Genomic DNA, 15,395 nt, shown 5'->3' with positions numbered 1-15,395 from the left:
CACGGCGGAAACTAGCAGCGCAGCGGAACGAGGATGTCGGGGGCTTGCCGGCGTCTTGCAGCTGTCGGGATGCGGGCGGTGAGGAGCCCTAGAGGAGAGTTCGGGACGGAGGTGTCGTCTGGCGGGGAGACGGCTCGCACCGCGGCGACGCGATGCCTTGCTTTCTGGGTCGGGCGGCCTGATAAACAGTGAAGGGCGGCGCGCTGCGGTGCTCTGCTCCAGCCAACCACCCGTCGCTGTTTGGCGGCCCTGAGCAGATCGGACCGCAGGGTCTGGTGGCGACAACTCGATGCAGGGCCCACGCGCGCCTCGCCGTTGACCCGCAGCATCGTCAACCCTGCGTGCCTGCGTGCCTGCGTGCCTGCGTGCCTGCGTGCCTGCGTGCCTGCGTGCCTGCGTGCCTGCGTGCCTGCGTGCCTGCGTGCCTGCGTGCCTGCGTGCCTGCGTGCCTGCACCCGCGGGAGACGTTATCTCGTGGATTGCCTCAGAACCGTGGTGACGGCGGTGGCTAAGGTCCAATTCCCAATTCCAGCCACTCTTGGCACACCGAACTCTGGGACCCCTTGGACCGACTATGCGGCAGGAGCGCTGGCTGTCCGCGCCCTCCAGTCTGATGCGTTGTTAAAACAGAGGCTCGCACTCGAACGGAAAGAACCGCCCTGATGTAGACCTCGCCAAACTACCAACTACAGTATTCCCCCCTGTACGGACTGGACACGACCGTGCGCAAAACAAGGGTTTTTGTATGTAAAATCCCTTGTTCTACGCACGATCGTGTCTAGTCTGTACAGGGGGGGATACTGTACTGCCACACACCGTCCGAACTACCTCGATCCATCCATTCTTCGGCATACTACTCCAATAAACCAGGCGGCCAAGCATGTGATTGGGCCTGCCAAGGATCAATCAAATAACTGCACCCGTGTGCCTGCACGAACCCCCGCGTTCTGCCAGCATCGTCATCACCACTCCACACCACACCGCCAATATGCAGCGCCGACAGAGCGCAAAGGTACCACCACCCCAGCTTCACCAGCCCATTTTAACAATCCCAGGGCGAATGGATCCCTCCGCCCGGCCAATGGCCTGTGGATCCCCAGAACGACGTCCCCGTCTCCCAAGACCGCATCTGGATTGACGGCTGCTTCGACTTTAGCCATCACGGTAGCCACCCTCCGCTCTATGCCCGTACTCCCGACACTGACCCGGATAACACAGGCCATGCCGGCGCAATGCTTCAAGCCCGCCAACTCGGCACCGAGCTCCTCGTCGGCGTCCACTCCGACGAAGCAATCATGGAAAACAAAGGCCCAACCGTCATGACGCTGAAGGAGCGGTATATACAGCCCTCGCTTCCTTTCAAACCTCAAACCGCACTAATAAGCGTGCGCTCATACAGCATCGCAGCAGTCGAAGCCTGCCGCTGGGCCACCCTCGCCATCCCCTCGGCCCCCTACGTAACCTCGCTCCCCTGGATCACCCACTACGGCTGCCACTACGTCGTGCACGGCGACGACATCACCTCCGACGCCGCGGGCGAGGACTGCTACCGCTTCGTCAAGCAGGCCGGCCGCTTCAAAGTCGTCAAGCGCACCCCGGGCATCTCCACCACCGACCTCGTCGGGCGCATGCTGCTGTGCACGAAAACCCACTTCATACAGTCCCTGCAAAGTATGCTGGCCGGGGACGAGGGACCGGGGAGCGAGGACGAGCGGAAGAGCACGGGTGAGGCCATGCGCCAGCGGATAAAGGACTACGCGACCGACGAGAGCGGGCTGCGGCCGGGGAGCGACGTGTGGTACTGGCACGCGAGCCGGCCGGTGAAGGAGAGGCGGACGACGCAGACGAGTACGTCGAACTCGTCGGATAGCACTGGGCGGAGATCCTCGACAGATGGGTCCGGAAAGCGGCCGAGCCATAGCCATCACCATTCGCATTCGTCGTCGCATCACGCCGTCAAGGAAGAGAAGGGCACGTTCACGCAGCTCGTCACAGGCAAGGGCGCGCGGAAGGGCCAGGCGGTTGTGTATGTCGACGGCGGCTTCGACCTCTTCTCTTCCGGCCACATCGAGTTCCTGCGCCTCGTCACGCAAGCTGAAGAGGAAGCGGGGCGGGCGCGGGGATGGTATACCGACGAAGCTAAAGCGGCGCGGGTCGCAGAGGCGGGCGAGGACTACGGCCCCGTATTCATAGTCGCCGGGATCCACGACGACGAGGTCATCAACCACTGGAAGGGCATCAACTACCCCATCATGAACATCTTCGAGCGGGGGCTCTGCGTGCTGCAATGCAAGGTACATCCCCTTCCCCTCACGCATCCCCAAAAACTGGTTTGAATCTCAGCTAATTTGCATTGAACGAGCAGTACATCCACGCCCTCATCTTCGGCGCCCCCTTCTCCCTGTCCCGCGCCTTCCTCTCCTCCCTCCCCTACACCACGCCGCGCACCATCTCGCCCTCCCTCCCCGAAGACGCCGCCTCGACCCCCGGGGCGGGTGGGCCGCCCAACCTCACCGTCTACCACGGCCACACGACCTTCATGCCGCTGACGTACGACCCCTACGCCGTCGCCAAGGCGCTCGGCGTGTACAGGGAGCTGCCGAACCACGAGTACAACAACGTGAATGCGGGCGAGATTGTGGAGCGGATTCTCAGGGGGAGAGAGATGTATGAGGCGAGGCAGCGGATGAAGGGGGAGAAGAATGTGGGCGAGGAGGCGGTGCGGCTGAGGGAGGAGATGGAGAGGGAGGCGGCGGAGCGGGAGAGGGAGAGGGTGAGGCGGGATGTCGAGGGGCAGTGGGGGTTGTAGCGGGATGCCCAGGGGGGACGGGGGAGTGAGGGACGGGATTGGTATGGTGGGTGGGGCGTGAGATGCGCTACCGCATCCTTAGAATACGAGAATAGATTCCCTTTGCATGTGGGTGCCGCGCTGTGTGGTGCTGACTGCGGCGCTATAGTGAGGTTCCAGATCGAGGAGAGTTATGGCCAGCTTTGCAGCGGTGGTGGACGTCAATCAAGAGCATATCTGGGCATGAGTGGAGGCTGAAACCCGCTGAGCTGTTGGAGCTGATAGGGTAGGCAGGAGCAGCGTGAGGTTGATCGAGGTGAGTGGAGACGGTCTTTTTGTTTCTCAGGCCGTATCCAGAGGGAGTGAAACTGGTGGATTGGAGCAGTGGGAAGGGCTTTGTGGAGTGCTTGAAAAGAGGTTTGAGTTTGAATGAAATCGCGTGAGTCCATTGGAGGGGTGTGAGGCAAGGGGCTAGAAGGCAGGTAAGCACGGAATTCGCGGAGCCCTGAGTGTCTATTATGCTAACTGCTATGGTACAGGAGGGCTAGTGCGAGGCATGAAATTGCGAACGGGTATGCGCTGACTGGGGGGGAAGTGAAAGGAGCAAGGTGAGACAGAAGACAAGCTGATCCCGGAACCGTAGATGAGAGAAAGCAAAGGAAGAGATATGGAGGAAGTAGTCTTGGCCCTAATGAGGTATGGGTTCTCGGAAATAAGGAATGAAGTAGGTTGGTAATAACTCTGAAGGTCGTCTCCGTCTTGCGGGTAACGAACGAGGATGATGAGGAAGTCCCTGGGTCAGGTCGACAATCGGGCGTGTCGTAACGAGCTTGGGAAGTGAAATAGGGGTAACAATGACATCGGGTATGAGGATGATGCCGTCGCCATCATCACCAGGTAGGGTAACATTCATCCAGGCATCCCTATACTCAACTCGAAGAGAAACGGGCTTTGCCATGAACAGCCCGCACCACTTGCCATGATCACTCGCACTCAAATACCCGTCTCCAAAACGAACGATTTGTGTGGCTTCAGTAATCTTCTCGGCCTCCTCTATCAGACACTCCTGGGCTCGGATCCAAAACTCGCAGCGGTGCGTCGCCCCATACGCCCCACGTTTCAAGTCTTTAGGGTCGACGCATTCTCGGTCCGTGGGGATTGTCGGCCCATTGATCCCCAGGCGCGCTGTTGCGTCTTCGGGGAAGCTCACAGTTATCGAGTCGTCCACGAAGATCTGGAATACAACCCGCCCGGACTCGTCTGCGAACGCTAAATGAGACTTTTGATGGATCTGGACGGTTCGAATTTGGCTTTTCCCCAAGATGCCAAACTCTGCAGTACCGCGGTAGGGGTTGTCCTCGGATTCTTTAGACGATGACGAGCATTTCGGTGGGGGAGTGAGATCCGTTTTGGATACCATGGCGGCTAGGTTGGTATAGGGCATAAGAAATGAGCACTCGCTGATGAAGGAGTTTCGATGGACTTCGAGATCTCTCCCTAGCTAGGCTGCTCTTTCGCGCGGGGGTGTTCTTTACTTCTGAGGCCTGCTTCGATCCGAGTGTTGGAACCTCGTAGCTTGTAGGTTGGCGAGCTGTTGAGTACTCGGTTGTATGGAGGGAAGAGGAGGATCGAGGTCTGTGTTAGGGCGACTTGACACAGAGAATGAAGATTTCAAAGCGAGAAGACGCCTGCCTCTATAAGATACTCCCTCTGACTCGGGATGCTTACTCCACTTTGTTCTCGTGCGGTTTGTAAGGTGAGACCCCATGCAGAAAGAGAAGCTAGGGCAATCTTTGTACTAGACTGTTTCAGACTGTGATGCAACATTGTCTTAATGCATACAGCTGCAAACAGCTCTTTAAAGCGAGAAACAAGCATTGGGTCTGATTCAAGTAGCTGCACGCCAGGATGCACCAAGACTTCAGACAAACAGATTCAAACGAGGCATAAGATGTGGAAACTGAGACAGAGACGGATAGGTTAAAGGATTCCTAAGTTTTCTTGGCAGGCTTATAAGAGGAATTTGGCGCGCGATTCCGCGTTTCAGTAGAGTACTTTTGGCCAGCATTAGAGAAGGGGTCTAACGCTGATTGTATTCTACATCATCAATCATATTTTCAACTTAGTCCCGGCACAAACTAAGCTGATACTATGAAAGAGATACACCGGAATTGCCTAGTATAGGATACAATGATCCCATGCAGTGGTATATTTGTGTGCCTAAAACAAAGGCCTAGAATCGTACGTGTGGTAGATGAGAGAGCGAAATGTAAGTACAGGAGGTACTCAAAGCTTGGCAATATCATCCACCCGTTCGGTTTCTGACGAAGTTCCGCCATGACTAGCTCTAGGCACACAAAACCCTCTCCCCATGCACTTCTTTTCTTAATCTTTACAACTTCCTTCCCACAACCACAGCCATTACCAACCACCCGCCCTACCACAACACCGGCCGACTACCTGTCTCGGATATACACTACCAAGCATGGAGGGACATGGCAGAGAGGCGTCCGCCAGTATTGGGGATAATGTCGAGCAGGTCTCACCCGCTGTATCGGAAAACACTGCTCACATCATCGTAACCGACGTTCACGGCACCGCGACTATCCACCTCCCTCGTGACAAAACCCAGAAAGTCAACTTTCACCATCATGGGGTCATCAAAAGCACCATCGCCATCGAGAGAGACACCGCACGCCCTGAATTAGTACTAGTTTACATCCAGGAGGGCGTAGCCCCCAGGATCTGGTTCGGTGAGCCAGTACTAACGCCAACAATGAAGGTTTTATTCCCTTTGTGCCAGACCTACATCATGAACCGGTTCGATAAGATGAAGGCGACCGCAGAAGACTTCACCCAGTATATGCGATCAAAATTCGAAAGCTCTTGGGTGGGGTCCCATGAAATTTTCCATCATACGGGGTACCAACTTGTCCACACAAAAGGAAAACCAACTATCGTGCTACAGCACGGCGGAAGGACTGTGATCGTCATTGCAGGTCTGGGAGATGCCTTGGCAGTCACCAAGGTACCCAATGGGCACCAGGAGCCTACCCGTAGGACTCAGGATATGGAGATGTTTGAGGAGGTTAGCGAATGCTCGATTTGCTTGGATCCCTACGACACAGACCACCTTGCGGTTCGTCTGCCCTGCGGCCACTACTTCGGAAAAGACTGCATTTTAGGAGTAATCCAGCACTCCTCAAATACGCAGGCACCGCGGTGCCCCAACTACAGGGCTACGATTCAGGGCGCATGATCGGCACATATCTATCACTTCGACTACAATAAGTCGAACTCATGGCACAGTCAGATCAACGCCCATATCACAGATAAACGAACCCCGAGCTGTACGACTACTTTTCTGGGCTTTTACTGCTACGACTTCGAAACCACGCCATCAGTTCAACCAAGATGGACTTCTACGATGAACACCCGATATGAAATCTTACTAGACATTAGTTCTTGGGTTGGATGGTACTTAGTGGCCACGGCTTGGCACTCTTAAGTAACAAAGCATTATCCTATTTTACGTCATCTTCGATCCATGTGACATGTTGTAGTAGTGAAATGTACCCTCGTCTCCTCTTATCCCCTTTCTTCGTCTTGACTTCGCGGCCTTTCGTTGAGCTTGATGACTGATGACTGTTTTCTAGCTGGCCGAATATGAAATTCTGTTCAACTTTGGAGCTATTAACGTTTCCTATCCTCAAGGTCTTTGAGATGCCTCCTGACTTCAGTCACCTATAGCTTCGATTCGGCTCTTGCGCTGGCGCCTCGCGATACTATTGGGTTGTGATCTGCGTTTTGAAGTCTCCCTCATTTAGACGATGACTATCAGTCGTCCTGGTCTCCGGGGCTCCCAATGACCCCAAACTGGTCTTTTGGTGCTTTCCTACATCATCCGTAGCGAGCCAACTATCTATTTACGAGGTGCTATATTACTCAGAGGCTTTTCTGGCCGCTTTTACCGACCCAAAGATGTCTTCAAGTTGGGCAGTCGCTCCGGATTCCGATGTCTCTTTAAGTCTTACGAGTTGCTCCAGTGTTAGCACGGTGCTCTGGCTTGCGCCCATCTTGAATATCTCAGGAGTCAGGGCGACAGGAGGTGGCTATGCTAAGCAGATGGAAGAGGCATTAGCGCATGGGCAGGCTCAAGTATTCAAGCTTTCGGGGCTAACGAGCCGAATAAAAAAAGAAGCAGGGCAAAATGGTTTCTTATATCGCCTTTGTTCAAGAGGTCTCATGTGGACTAGAAAGAAGATATAAAAGAAGTTGATCATATGATTCCTTCGGCTTTGGTTGATATAGGCAATGTAGATTAACCTGAAGTGACTCGAGAGTATAATTGACTAGAGACGATTGACCTGGAACATCTGACGCTTATGTATTGCAAGCTCAGCCATTCTGGCAAACCGCCTCGAGGCTCGGGCGCATCACATCACCGCTAGCCGGGTCAGAACTGGAAGCTGCTGTCCTTCATTCCACCACTATAATATCGTTTAACCACTAAATTTGAGCAATTCAGGTCGTCTACTTTGTATTACCGAGGGATAATATAAGCCGCACCGAACACACCACGGTACGGCCACCAAGTCCAGACCGAATAACCTGTTCTCGTCCAGTTTAGTAATAATACCTCATTCAGCCCTAATCCGTAGCCGTCTAGGCCATCTCATTCCTGCTCCTCTGGAATATTCGGCAGTCTCGCAATCGTCGACCTCGGGAGCTTGGTGGTCGGCTTGAGACTAATGATCGTGTCGTAAAGCGCGTCAGAATACTCGGAACGTAGCTCGCGAGAAACCGTCATCCAACAGTTACCCCACTCGACTCGCACGGAGCACGTTGGTGTTTGTGGCATCTTCTTATGACCATATCCCGGGTGAATATGCCTCGAAGCCCTGCCGAAGACGACAAAGACCCCAAGGTCCTCGCCTTCGATATCTTTCTTATACCAAGTCGCCGTCAATCCGTTCTCGTCATTGCATCCCAGACCGGGCATAGGACAATAGTCGTGACTCGAGGGAGACCGCGGAAACCCTAGTCGTTGGTCGATGGTCCAGAATCGACGCTGCAAGTCCGAGATCCGACGTTCCAAAGAAATGGAATCGCCGCCTGCGGTACGTGCTGTGGCGCCCTTGGGAAAGCGGACGTCGATTTGATCGTCTTCCTCGTGTTCGACTATGAAAAGAAGAAACTTAGACTCCCCATCTGCGAGTTTGGTAGAAGATCCTTCGAAGAGATGCCGCGTGTACTTTGCCGGTCGACCCAGATATCCGAATTCGATAGTGCATGGTTTGGATGCGGATTGTGAGCTGGAGGGACTGTCGTGGTCGTCTTGATTCTGGGTGGGCATGGTTTTGGACGAGCTGATGAGACGTTGGAATGAGCCTGCAGTTGCGGATGGGGTAATCGGTACGTTGAGCCTTCAGAGGAGCTAAATACGAGGTAAAGAGAAAATGGAGGCTCTCTGCGAAGCCCGGGAATGCTCCGTGACGCTAGACTCGGCAATCTCGCTTGAGGGCCAAGGGTCTCGGTGAATACAGTACTATGACATAAGTTTGGGCACTCTCGGCATCTGCTTGGGGGTCTCCCGGTAGGTTTTCAGGCTCCAAATACTATGTGAAACTCCACGTAGTGGAAATAGGGCTACCGTTTGACTGACCGAGGGCATACTAGCTAGGGTACTCCTCACAGTAGTGTCGAGAGAGCAAGAGTGGTAACCAAGCAGTGAAATATACGTGTGCCCAAACTAACGGCCTAGTAACTATAGTGATGTGGTTTCGCTGAGAACGAACTGGAAATCGAGCACGTCGTGCAACTTAGAACTATGTCTTTGCCATTTGGTAGCAAGTCTCAATCTAGCTTGTGCAAATCAAGCCCCGTGAATCCATGCCCTACAATTAGGACACCGAGGTTGAGTGTCTGACAGGCGCTCGATTACACGCAGAATGCACGCCTCGCCGAAGTAGTGCCCACAGTGAAGACGAACGGCAAGATGCTCCTCGTCGTATTGCTCTAAGCAAATAGAGCAATCATCAACATGTTTGAAGAGTTCCTCATCTTGCGCCAGGTTGTTTTCTCCTTTAACGCAGGAGAGCACCAAATGATCTTCTACATCCGCAACGACAATCATGCTGGCCCCCTTATGCTCCACCACGAGGGTAGGATTCCATTTCGCATAGACAACATCCAGATAGCCGTTGTCGGTGGTCGCATCAGGCGTGATGTGGAACACCTCAGTCGAACCCACCCAAGTGCTCTCGAGTACCGACCGCATGTCCTCGGTATTAGACTCAATGAAGCCAACTTCCTCTGTTTTGCGGATTAACTTGACTTTTGTGGTTAAGAGGTCTACCCCCTTCAGAGGCGTTAATGGTGGTTCACCGAACCAGACCCGCGCGGTGACGCCCTCTTGGATGAGGACCCATACTTGTTCGGGTCTGGTAGGAGCTCTTTGGACTGTCATGGTTTCATCCAAGACCCCCTTCGTCTCGAAACCAACCACGCCATCACTAACGTCGGGCAGGTTCAAAGTTGTGGTACCACGAGAATCCGTCAAGATAATGTGACCGGGGCTTTCGCTCATATTCGACGGTTCGTTCATCTTCGGCGACCTGATTTGCAGGATGTATGGACAAAGAAAGTGAAAGTTGTTTAGACAGTAAATGGTGGTGGTTGTGGTGATGAAGATATGAGTATCAGATAGCGATGTCTGCAAGAGAGGTTTTTATGCCTGTGAGGTTAATATAGAAATTCACTCCACGGAGCAGCGGGAGTCTCCTTCAATAGCAACAATAGCTACTTGTGTAGCCTTCACCCTGGACGGTGAATCATTATCTAGACAAGATCTTGATATGGGGATGACAATAGAGGAGAGTTGGCTTAGCTTTTGAAGAGCAGCGAGGGTATATAGAAACTTTGAGAGTACGACTCGTCGACTTTGGAATGCATCTTGTGTAAAATGAGGTTTCGGAGCTTAGCGCATGACCTTCACTCTGGCTGAATGAAGATTAGAACCTCACTTCATTGCGCGATTAAGTTGACAGCCGTAGGGGCTGCTCAATGCGGCAAGGTAGGGCTAGCTGCTTAGAATCGTCGCTTACATGAGTCGGAGTGCAGCAAGGCAATTCAGAAAGACTATATTGTGCTTCTGAGACTTTGAACAATGTCCGCATTCCAAGAGATCAGGCACATGGCCCACACTCCAGTCATCCTAGCAGAACCTGCAGGTTCCGATTCCCTCGGAGAGGGTACCCTCTCTCCTTGCTTGCACTTCAGATATGGAACCTCGTGAACAGCTACCCTTCCACATCGTAAAGCGTGTATACACGAGACGCGGAGTACGAATTGTCTACACAGCTCTCGACACTTCTGTTTTGAGTAGGTTTAGTATTTCTTAATGAGTGAAGCTAGTTGCGGATGAGTATTATGTATAGAAAGAGGTATTAAAAAGGTATTAAAAAGGGATTAAAAAGGGGTAAAAAAAACCTAGAGTACGGAACCTATGAGAAGGAAGCTCGCGTTAGTTGGTACACAATGTTTTCACGCTGATGAAACGAAGATATATGCACAAAAAGCATGGAAAAGTAAGTGTATTGTCAAAAGCCACTATCGAAAGTCCTATAACGCAATGTGGCGATATCAAGAAGAAGAGAACAGTCTATGCTATTCTGCTATCTGGCACCCGGATGCATAAAAGCAGCCGTTGACATTAAAATCCCTTGCATCTCCGTGGGATCTATACCTGTCACCTCAAACCATGGTGATTCTCCCAAACCTATGTCGTAGGAAGTCCTGATTGCTGGCGAAAAGCCATAAAGTAGAGAACTCTTCAGTATTATCTATGTAGGAAGAGGGGTATATATAGGGTTTCCAGAGAGGTACGCTAGTGGCGTATAGTGACGTATTACGCTAGCAGACAAGTGCTACATACTTCCTACGTCCGCGAAGTCTTCGGTTGCCAGCGCCCGGAAACATCGGAGCTCGACAGATAGGACCTGAAGGTGGTAATACACATGTTAGCGGGGTTTCATGAAGAAAGGGGGAGTGAACTAGGACAGATACTGAATCCTCTGGTATTATTTGTCCTTGAGTGCCACTTGTATTGTGTTTAAGATCCCATTTAGCTCGCGTTGGTGCTGAAAGCGAATAAACTGGGAGTTTAATAACGCGACTAAAATGGGTGTTCAAACACGACTTGTGTCGTGTCTCAACACGGTTCCCGGGACAATGACACCAAGAGGACTCTGGTATGTGTATTAGGATCATACGTACAAAGATTTGAAGTCGCAGACTCTACAAACTCCTCCAAGCAGTTTTCTTTAAAGATGTGTACGCATAGAACACGATATGGCCGATGGTCCTTTTCCCAGTCTGATAGCAGATAGCGCATTTGTCAATCTCAGTAGCGAAATCATCCACCTTTATCTCTCGAGTCCACTCCAGCGGCACATCAGTTTGATAAAGCGGGACTGCAATAGCCCTCGCTTCGTTCAGCTGGATACGCTGTTCTCGGCCAACTACGACCATGGTAGCCGTGTCTCTGTGCTGAAAGACGACGGTCGGATTACCAGTGATCAGAATGACCCTCATTTGGCCCCACTTGTAGACTGGACAAGCACCTAGTTGGGCCTCTGGATCCAATTCCCAACCATTGAAGATCAGAGATTCCACTGCATGGGGGTTATGATGTGCAATGATGACTGGTTCAGAGAATAAGCTTCCAGGTGAGCGCGCCATACGGACCTTTGGTCCGCCGGGTCCTGTACTGACGACTCTGTCCTCAGTGAATGCAACCTTCAAGTCTCTGGAGTCCTTTTTGAAGATGAGCCGGGCACCACCCATGTAGTGAATGAGCATCTGACGGCCTATCTCACGTGGGAGCTCACGGTCTCTAATACAGAGAGCCCCAAAGGTGGACCGCATGACTATGAAGGCGTGGCCGGGGACACGGGGCTGCTGACGTAGAATTTCCAGAGCTGAGCTAGAGCCTGCCCGGCCGTCCATGTCTGAGCGTGTTATGCTACGTAGAATATGTGATGTGCTGCAAGATACAGATGTTGTTTGGCAAAGGATGCCGCCGAAGACAGTTATTGTAGTGGTGTAGGTGTTGTGGTGGTGTTGGGGTCTAGAACGTCTTTGTAGTCTGGACCGTGTATGCATGCTGGGGACTCTGAGAGTTCAACGATGTTGTCTTTAACATGTACCATTGAATCCTAACCCGTCTTAGTGATGTAGAAAAGACGGTAATTCATAAACTTAACGCTTAAGAGACTATCAAGTATCCGTTGGCCATTCGAATCTTGCACCCTTCTTGTGTATTCAGCGACTGTAGCGATTAAAGCTGTTCGCGAAGCTTATGGATGGGCAGGAGCACAGGCTCACACGAATATCGCTATCACTAGGCAGAAAACATCACAGTGCAACTATAAAAATTACTTTGGGGTATTTATTGTATTGTGGTATCTAAACGCCTCATTCTACCATTTAGGGTAGGAACGCAATCTAAGCTTCAACGGCTGCCGTCGCTCTCATTTGCCCAACTCTCCCCTTGCGAGAAGTCAAAGTTATCAAGTTAGTTCTTTGAGAAACAAGTACTCATATGTGCGCAACGATGAAGTGAGAGAACGCCACGGGAATGTCCTCAGCGGCGTTCTAGGGGGATGCTTAGCGGATCCTAAGTGTGGACGGCACGACGCTCTTTCTTGGTGGCGAGTTCGATCCTGCAGTTGGGGCAGGCATTTGATGCCGCGAAGCGGTGGTTGAACATTACTTCCAAGCACTCTGCCCCAAAAATGTGACCGCACGCATTAAGCTTGACCGCGTGGTGGCCATCTCCATATTGGTCATCTTGGCAGATGGAGCATTCGGGGAGGTCTTTCTCAGTGGTTGGCTTGGAAAGTTCGTCGACATTGGTTCGAGGACCGACAAACTCGAGGGGAACATCTTCTTCGGCTCCGGTGGGCATTTCCCAGACCTCCTCAGAGGAATCATGGAACACTTCCGAGATCTGGGTAGGCCCGGCCTGGCGGCGTCCATCTCGGCGTCGGCGGAAGATGCTGGAGAGGCCGCCACGCCAATGGTGGTCATCTTGGCTGACAGCTTGAGCTTGCTGGATTTCAGTCTCATCCTCGGGCTCAAGGCACTCGAGGGCAATCTCGCCATGTGCGCGGACTCGGACAGACTGTTCCCCAAACTCGAAAACGGCGGTCGCAGCTTTCTTCGTCACGATCCGCTTCTCGTGATCGCTAACACGCTCGACCCGCGACGTTCGAAGTCCGGCATACGGATTTCGGCCATGGGGGAACGGTAGCTGCTCCCGGGCTCGAATAGCGGGAATGATGGTATGAACATCTCGAGTGATGTTTGGTTCGCCGTACCACAGCTTGACGGTAGCAGTGCCGGGGTAGAGAATATGTAAATTCCCTTGTTGCGCCGGCTCGCCATCTGCGCGGATCACTAGGTCCTCATACGTGCAGACGCCGTCCGCGTGGATGTTCTTCATGACTCCGCCTGTCAGTGCTTGAGTTGGGCGGAGAATGATGTTGGCGGCGGCGGGGCGGGTGCTGTCTGTGACCACGTTGAGAGTAGTGGTGGAGCTGGACATGCTGGGAGTGGAGGTGCTAATTGGCGTTTGAAAATTGGTAATGCTTGGTGTGGTGGATGTCTGAGAATTGATATGTGTGTGTGGTGTGAGACGGGGCACTGATGATGAGGAGGGACAAGAGTAGAGAGACTTGCTTTTAAGCGCTCCATGAGGAGTGGAACTGCGGAAACTAAGTGAATTGAGACATCACAATGCCTTTGTTGAAGCAATGGGCACATTAAGAGCATTTATAGCTGAACATGATGGTGAATCGGTCCGAATGTATGTACAATGTAGGTTGGGACATTGTGAGAGGCCAGGATGAGATGAGGTCAACTCCACACTACACGCAGTGCGAACTTGTCGATGACATTGACGATGGCGCCACGGGTGACATGGATTTACAGGCCCGTAATCGCCATGTTGCACTGCGCGATGAAAGGTAGTATGGCCGTTTATATCTAGAGGATCAATTGGCAACCCAACGTTGGCAAGAATACGGGGGGGAAACCAAAAGCCAAGAGCGTTGACGTCTAGGCGGTATGAAGCTAGAAGGATACTATCTTGGAGAGGGAGAAAGCATTGAAAGACAAGGCCTGATAGCCATTTAGATTACGTAGTGAATGAAGTAAAAGGTGTTTTGATCGATAACGGCGAGGAGTATAATTTTTCTTAAGATTGAAATTGGTTGAGATGAAAGAAGAAGAAGAAGAAGTGAAGATCGAGATCAAGGCACAACAATCGTCCTTCTCTTCCTTGCGGGAAACAGAGTAGCTCTACAATCCGAAAACTCTCTGGGAGGAACACTTACCATTCACTATGCCATCAAGGCACTCCTCACAGAATTATAAAGACAAATAATCACAAAGGGATGTGGAATGGACTGGAAGTGCAAGAAGATTCAATTTCGTAAAGGCTATAGTTGCATACTGTCCAGATGAGCCTTGAAACAATTCAGAGCTCAAGTTATGGAAGATGAGAGGACGGAGAAAGCCACTCTACGCTCGAAGAGCTCTATCCTGCAATTAGAACGTTTATTCTGCGAGGATTGGCCATTCACCATCTCAAGCAAGCATTCACGGCCGAAAAATTTCTTGCATTTTTTGAGGACTACTGGAGTATGGCCATCGCCGTAGTCTTCCGGACAGATGCTGCAGACTTCGACACCATTAGACACCTCTTCGAGAATCGGCAATGGTATCGATATCGATAGGCGTGCCGATATACTCACGCTATACGTCGGCCATCTCCCCAGGATCCTCAAACTCCTGCGCTCCGTCATCTGTACTAGTTGAGGAAGGACGCCTGGTAATTTCTCGATCCCTCTCCTCGACCAAAATAGTTCTGCAGTGGGACAAAAGATTTCGTCTCCATTAGCTTGAGAACCGTTAACAAGCTCGTGCAAGCATTCATGGCCAAAAACGCGCTTGCATTCTTTCAGGACAACCGGAGTATGGCCATCGCCGTAATCCTCCGGACAAATGCTGCAAGCGTCAAGCCCGCTTTCGACCTGCTCCGGCGTGGGAGAATCAGCAATGGGGTCGATGTTTACCTCTCCACCCATATACTGATGCTGGATATTCAACCCAAACACGACTTCATCATCCAGATCCGGAGGATGACCGGTCGAATGTTCTAGGCGAGCGAGCTCGTGGCCGCCTGTCGAGCGGTAAGGCATGATCATTTTACCCCGGATCTCAATCTTGTATCCGCCCCATTCAATGGCCATCCTAAGTGGTGCGTGGGTGATGAGATCACAAACATTATGCATGTCCTCCTCGACCCGGAAGCCGGGATTTGATTCTGCGCCGCTTGCACGCATGTACCCTTCGGGTTGGTAGATGTGCGTGATCCTTGGTTCGACGATTGCTTCTGACGGCTCCAAATATGCGTGGCCGTCTTGGGGAAAGAAGACTGTAATTGTGCCTAAACCCCCTCAAACAAGAATTCGTCATTGGGGCCGAAGTGCATGCCTGTTGATTCTTGGGCGATCTCATATGTATCTGAGATATCTAAATG

General features: G+C 52.1%; 7 protein-coding genes across 7 annotated transcripts; 2 read left to right on the top strand and 5 right to left on the bottom strand.

Moving 5' to 3' along the window:
* Nucleotides 1–976: 976 nt before the first annotated feature.
* BDZ99DRAFT_429956 (ethanolamine-phosphate cytidylyltransferase) lies at nt 977–2,809 on the top strand (the record flags this gene model as incomplete). Its single annotated transcript, XM_033717234.1, has 5 exons — nt 977–1,012; nt 1,056–1,164; nt 1,219–1,336; nt 1,400–2,294; nt 2,366–2,809. Exons 1-5 carry the CDS (start codon nt 989–991, stop codon nt 2,807–2,809), a joined length of 1,590 nt encoding a protein of 529 aa, XP_033568434.1. The 5' UTR covers nt 977–988.
* A 576-nt stretch (nt 2,810–3,385) lies between these two features.
* BDZ99DRAFT_221714 (uncharacterized protein) lies at nt 3,386–4,346 on the bottom strand. The gene has a single exon (XM_033713441.1). The coding sequence runs from the start codon at nt 4,230–4,232 to the stop codon at nt 3,477–3,479; it is 756 nt and encodes a 251-aa protein (XP_033568433.1). The 5' UTR covers nt 4,233–4,346; the 3' UTR covers nt 3,386–3,476.
* Nucleotides 4,347–5,273: 927 nt separating this feature from the next.
* Nucleotides 5,274–6,047, top strand: BDZ99DRAFT_483703 (uncharacterized protein; the record flags this gene model as incomplete). The annotated part of the gene is made up of 1 exon (XM_033722592.1): nt 5,274–6,047. The coding sequence occupies one exon, from the start codon at nt 5,274–5,276 to the stop codon at nt 6,045–6,047; it is 774 nt and encodes a 257-aa protein (XP_033568432.1).
* A 1,416-nt stretch (nt 6,048–7,463) lies between these two features.
* BDZ99DRAFT_528418 (uncharacterized protein) lies at nt 7,464–8,144 on the bottom strand (the record flags this gene model as incomplete). The annotated part of the gene is made up of 1 exon (XM_033726370.1): nt 7,464–8,144. The coding sequence occupies one exon, from the start codon at nt 8,142–8,144 to the stop codon at nt 7,464–7,466; it is 681 nt and encodes a 226-aa protein (XP_033568431.1).
* Nucleotides 8,145–8,663: 519 nt separating this feature from the next.
* Nucleotides 8,664–9,395, bottom strand: BDZ99DRAFT_528417 (uncharacterized protein; the record flags this gene model as incomplete). The annotated part of the gene is made up of 1 exon (XM_033726369.1): nt 8,664–9,395. One exon carries the CDS (start codon nt 9,393–9,395, stop codon nt 8,664–8,666), a length of 732 nt encoding a protein of 243 aa, XP_033568430.1.
* Nucleotides 9,396–11,086: 1,691 nt separating this feature from the next.
* Nucleotides 11,087–11,797, bottom strand: BDZ99DRAFT_483701 (uncharacterized protein; the record flags this gene model as incomplete). The annotated part of the gene is made up of 1 exon (XM_033722591.1): nt 11,087–11,797. The coding sequence occupies one exon, from the start codon at nt 11,795–11,797 to the stop codon at nt 11,087–11,089; it is 711 nt and encodes a 236-aa protein (XP_033568429.1).
* A 435-nt stretch (nt 11,798–12,232) lies between these two features.
* BDZ99DRAFT_504590 (uncharacterized protein) lies at nt 12,233–13,397 on the bottom strand (the record flags this gene model as incomplete). The annotated part of the gene is made up of 1 exon (XM_033724054.1): nt 12,233–13,397. The coding sequence occupies one exon, from the start codon at nt 13,395–13,397 to the stop codon at nt 12,468–12,470; it is 930 nt and encodes a 309-aa protein (XP_033568428.1). The 3' UTR covers nt 12,233–12,467.
* Nucleotides 13,398–15,395: the final 1,998 nt, after the last annotated feature.

This window comes from Mytilinidion resinicola, assembly GCF_010093595.1.
Source record: "Mytilinidion resinicola strain CBS 304.34 unplaced genomic scaffold BDZ99scaffold_39, whole genome shotgun sequence".
NCBI lineage: Eukaryota > Fungi > Ascomycota > Dothideomycetes > Mytilinidiales > Mytilinidiaceae > Mytilinidion > Mytilinidion resinicola.
Note: the sequence above shows the minus strand (reverse complement) of the source record. Positions and strands in the feature narration are given on the sequence as shown.

Excerpts from the sequence above, each read along its gene's own strand:
- BDZ99DRAFT_221714 (XM_033713441.1), bottom strand. The coding sequence starts at position 4,232 with ATGCCCTATACCAACCTAGCCGCCATGGTATCCAAAACGGATCTCACT.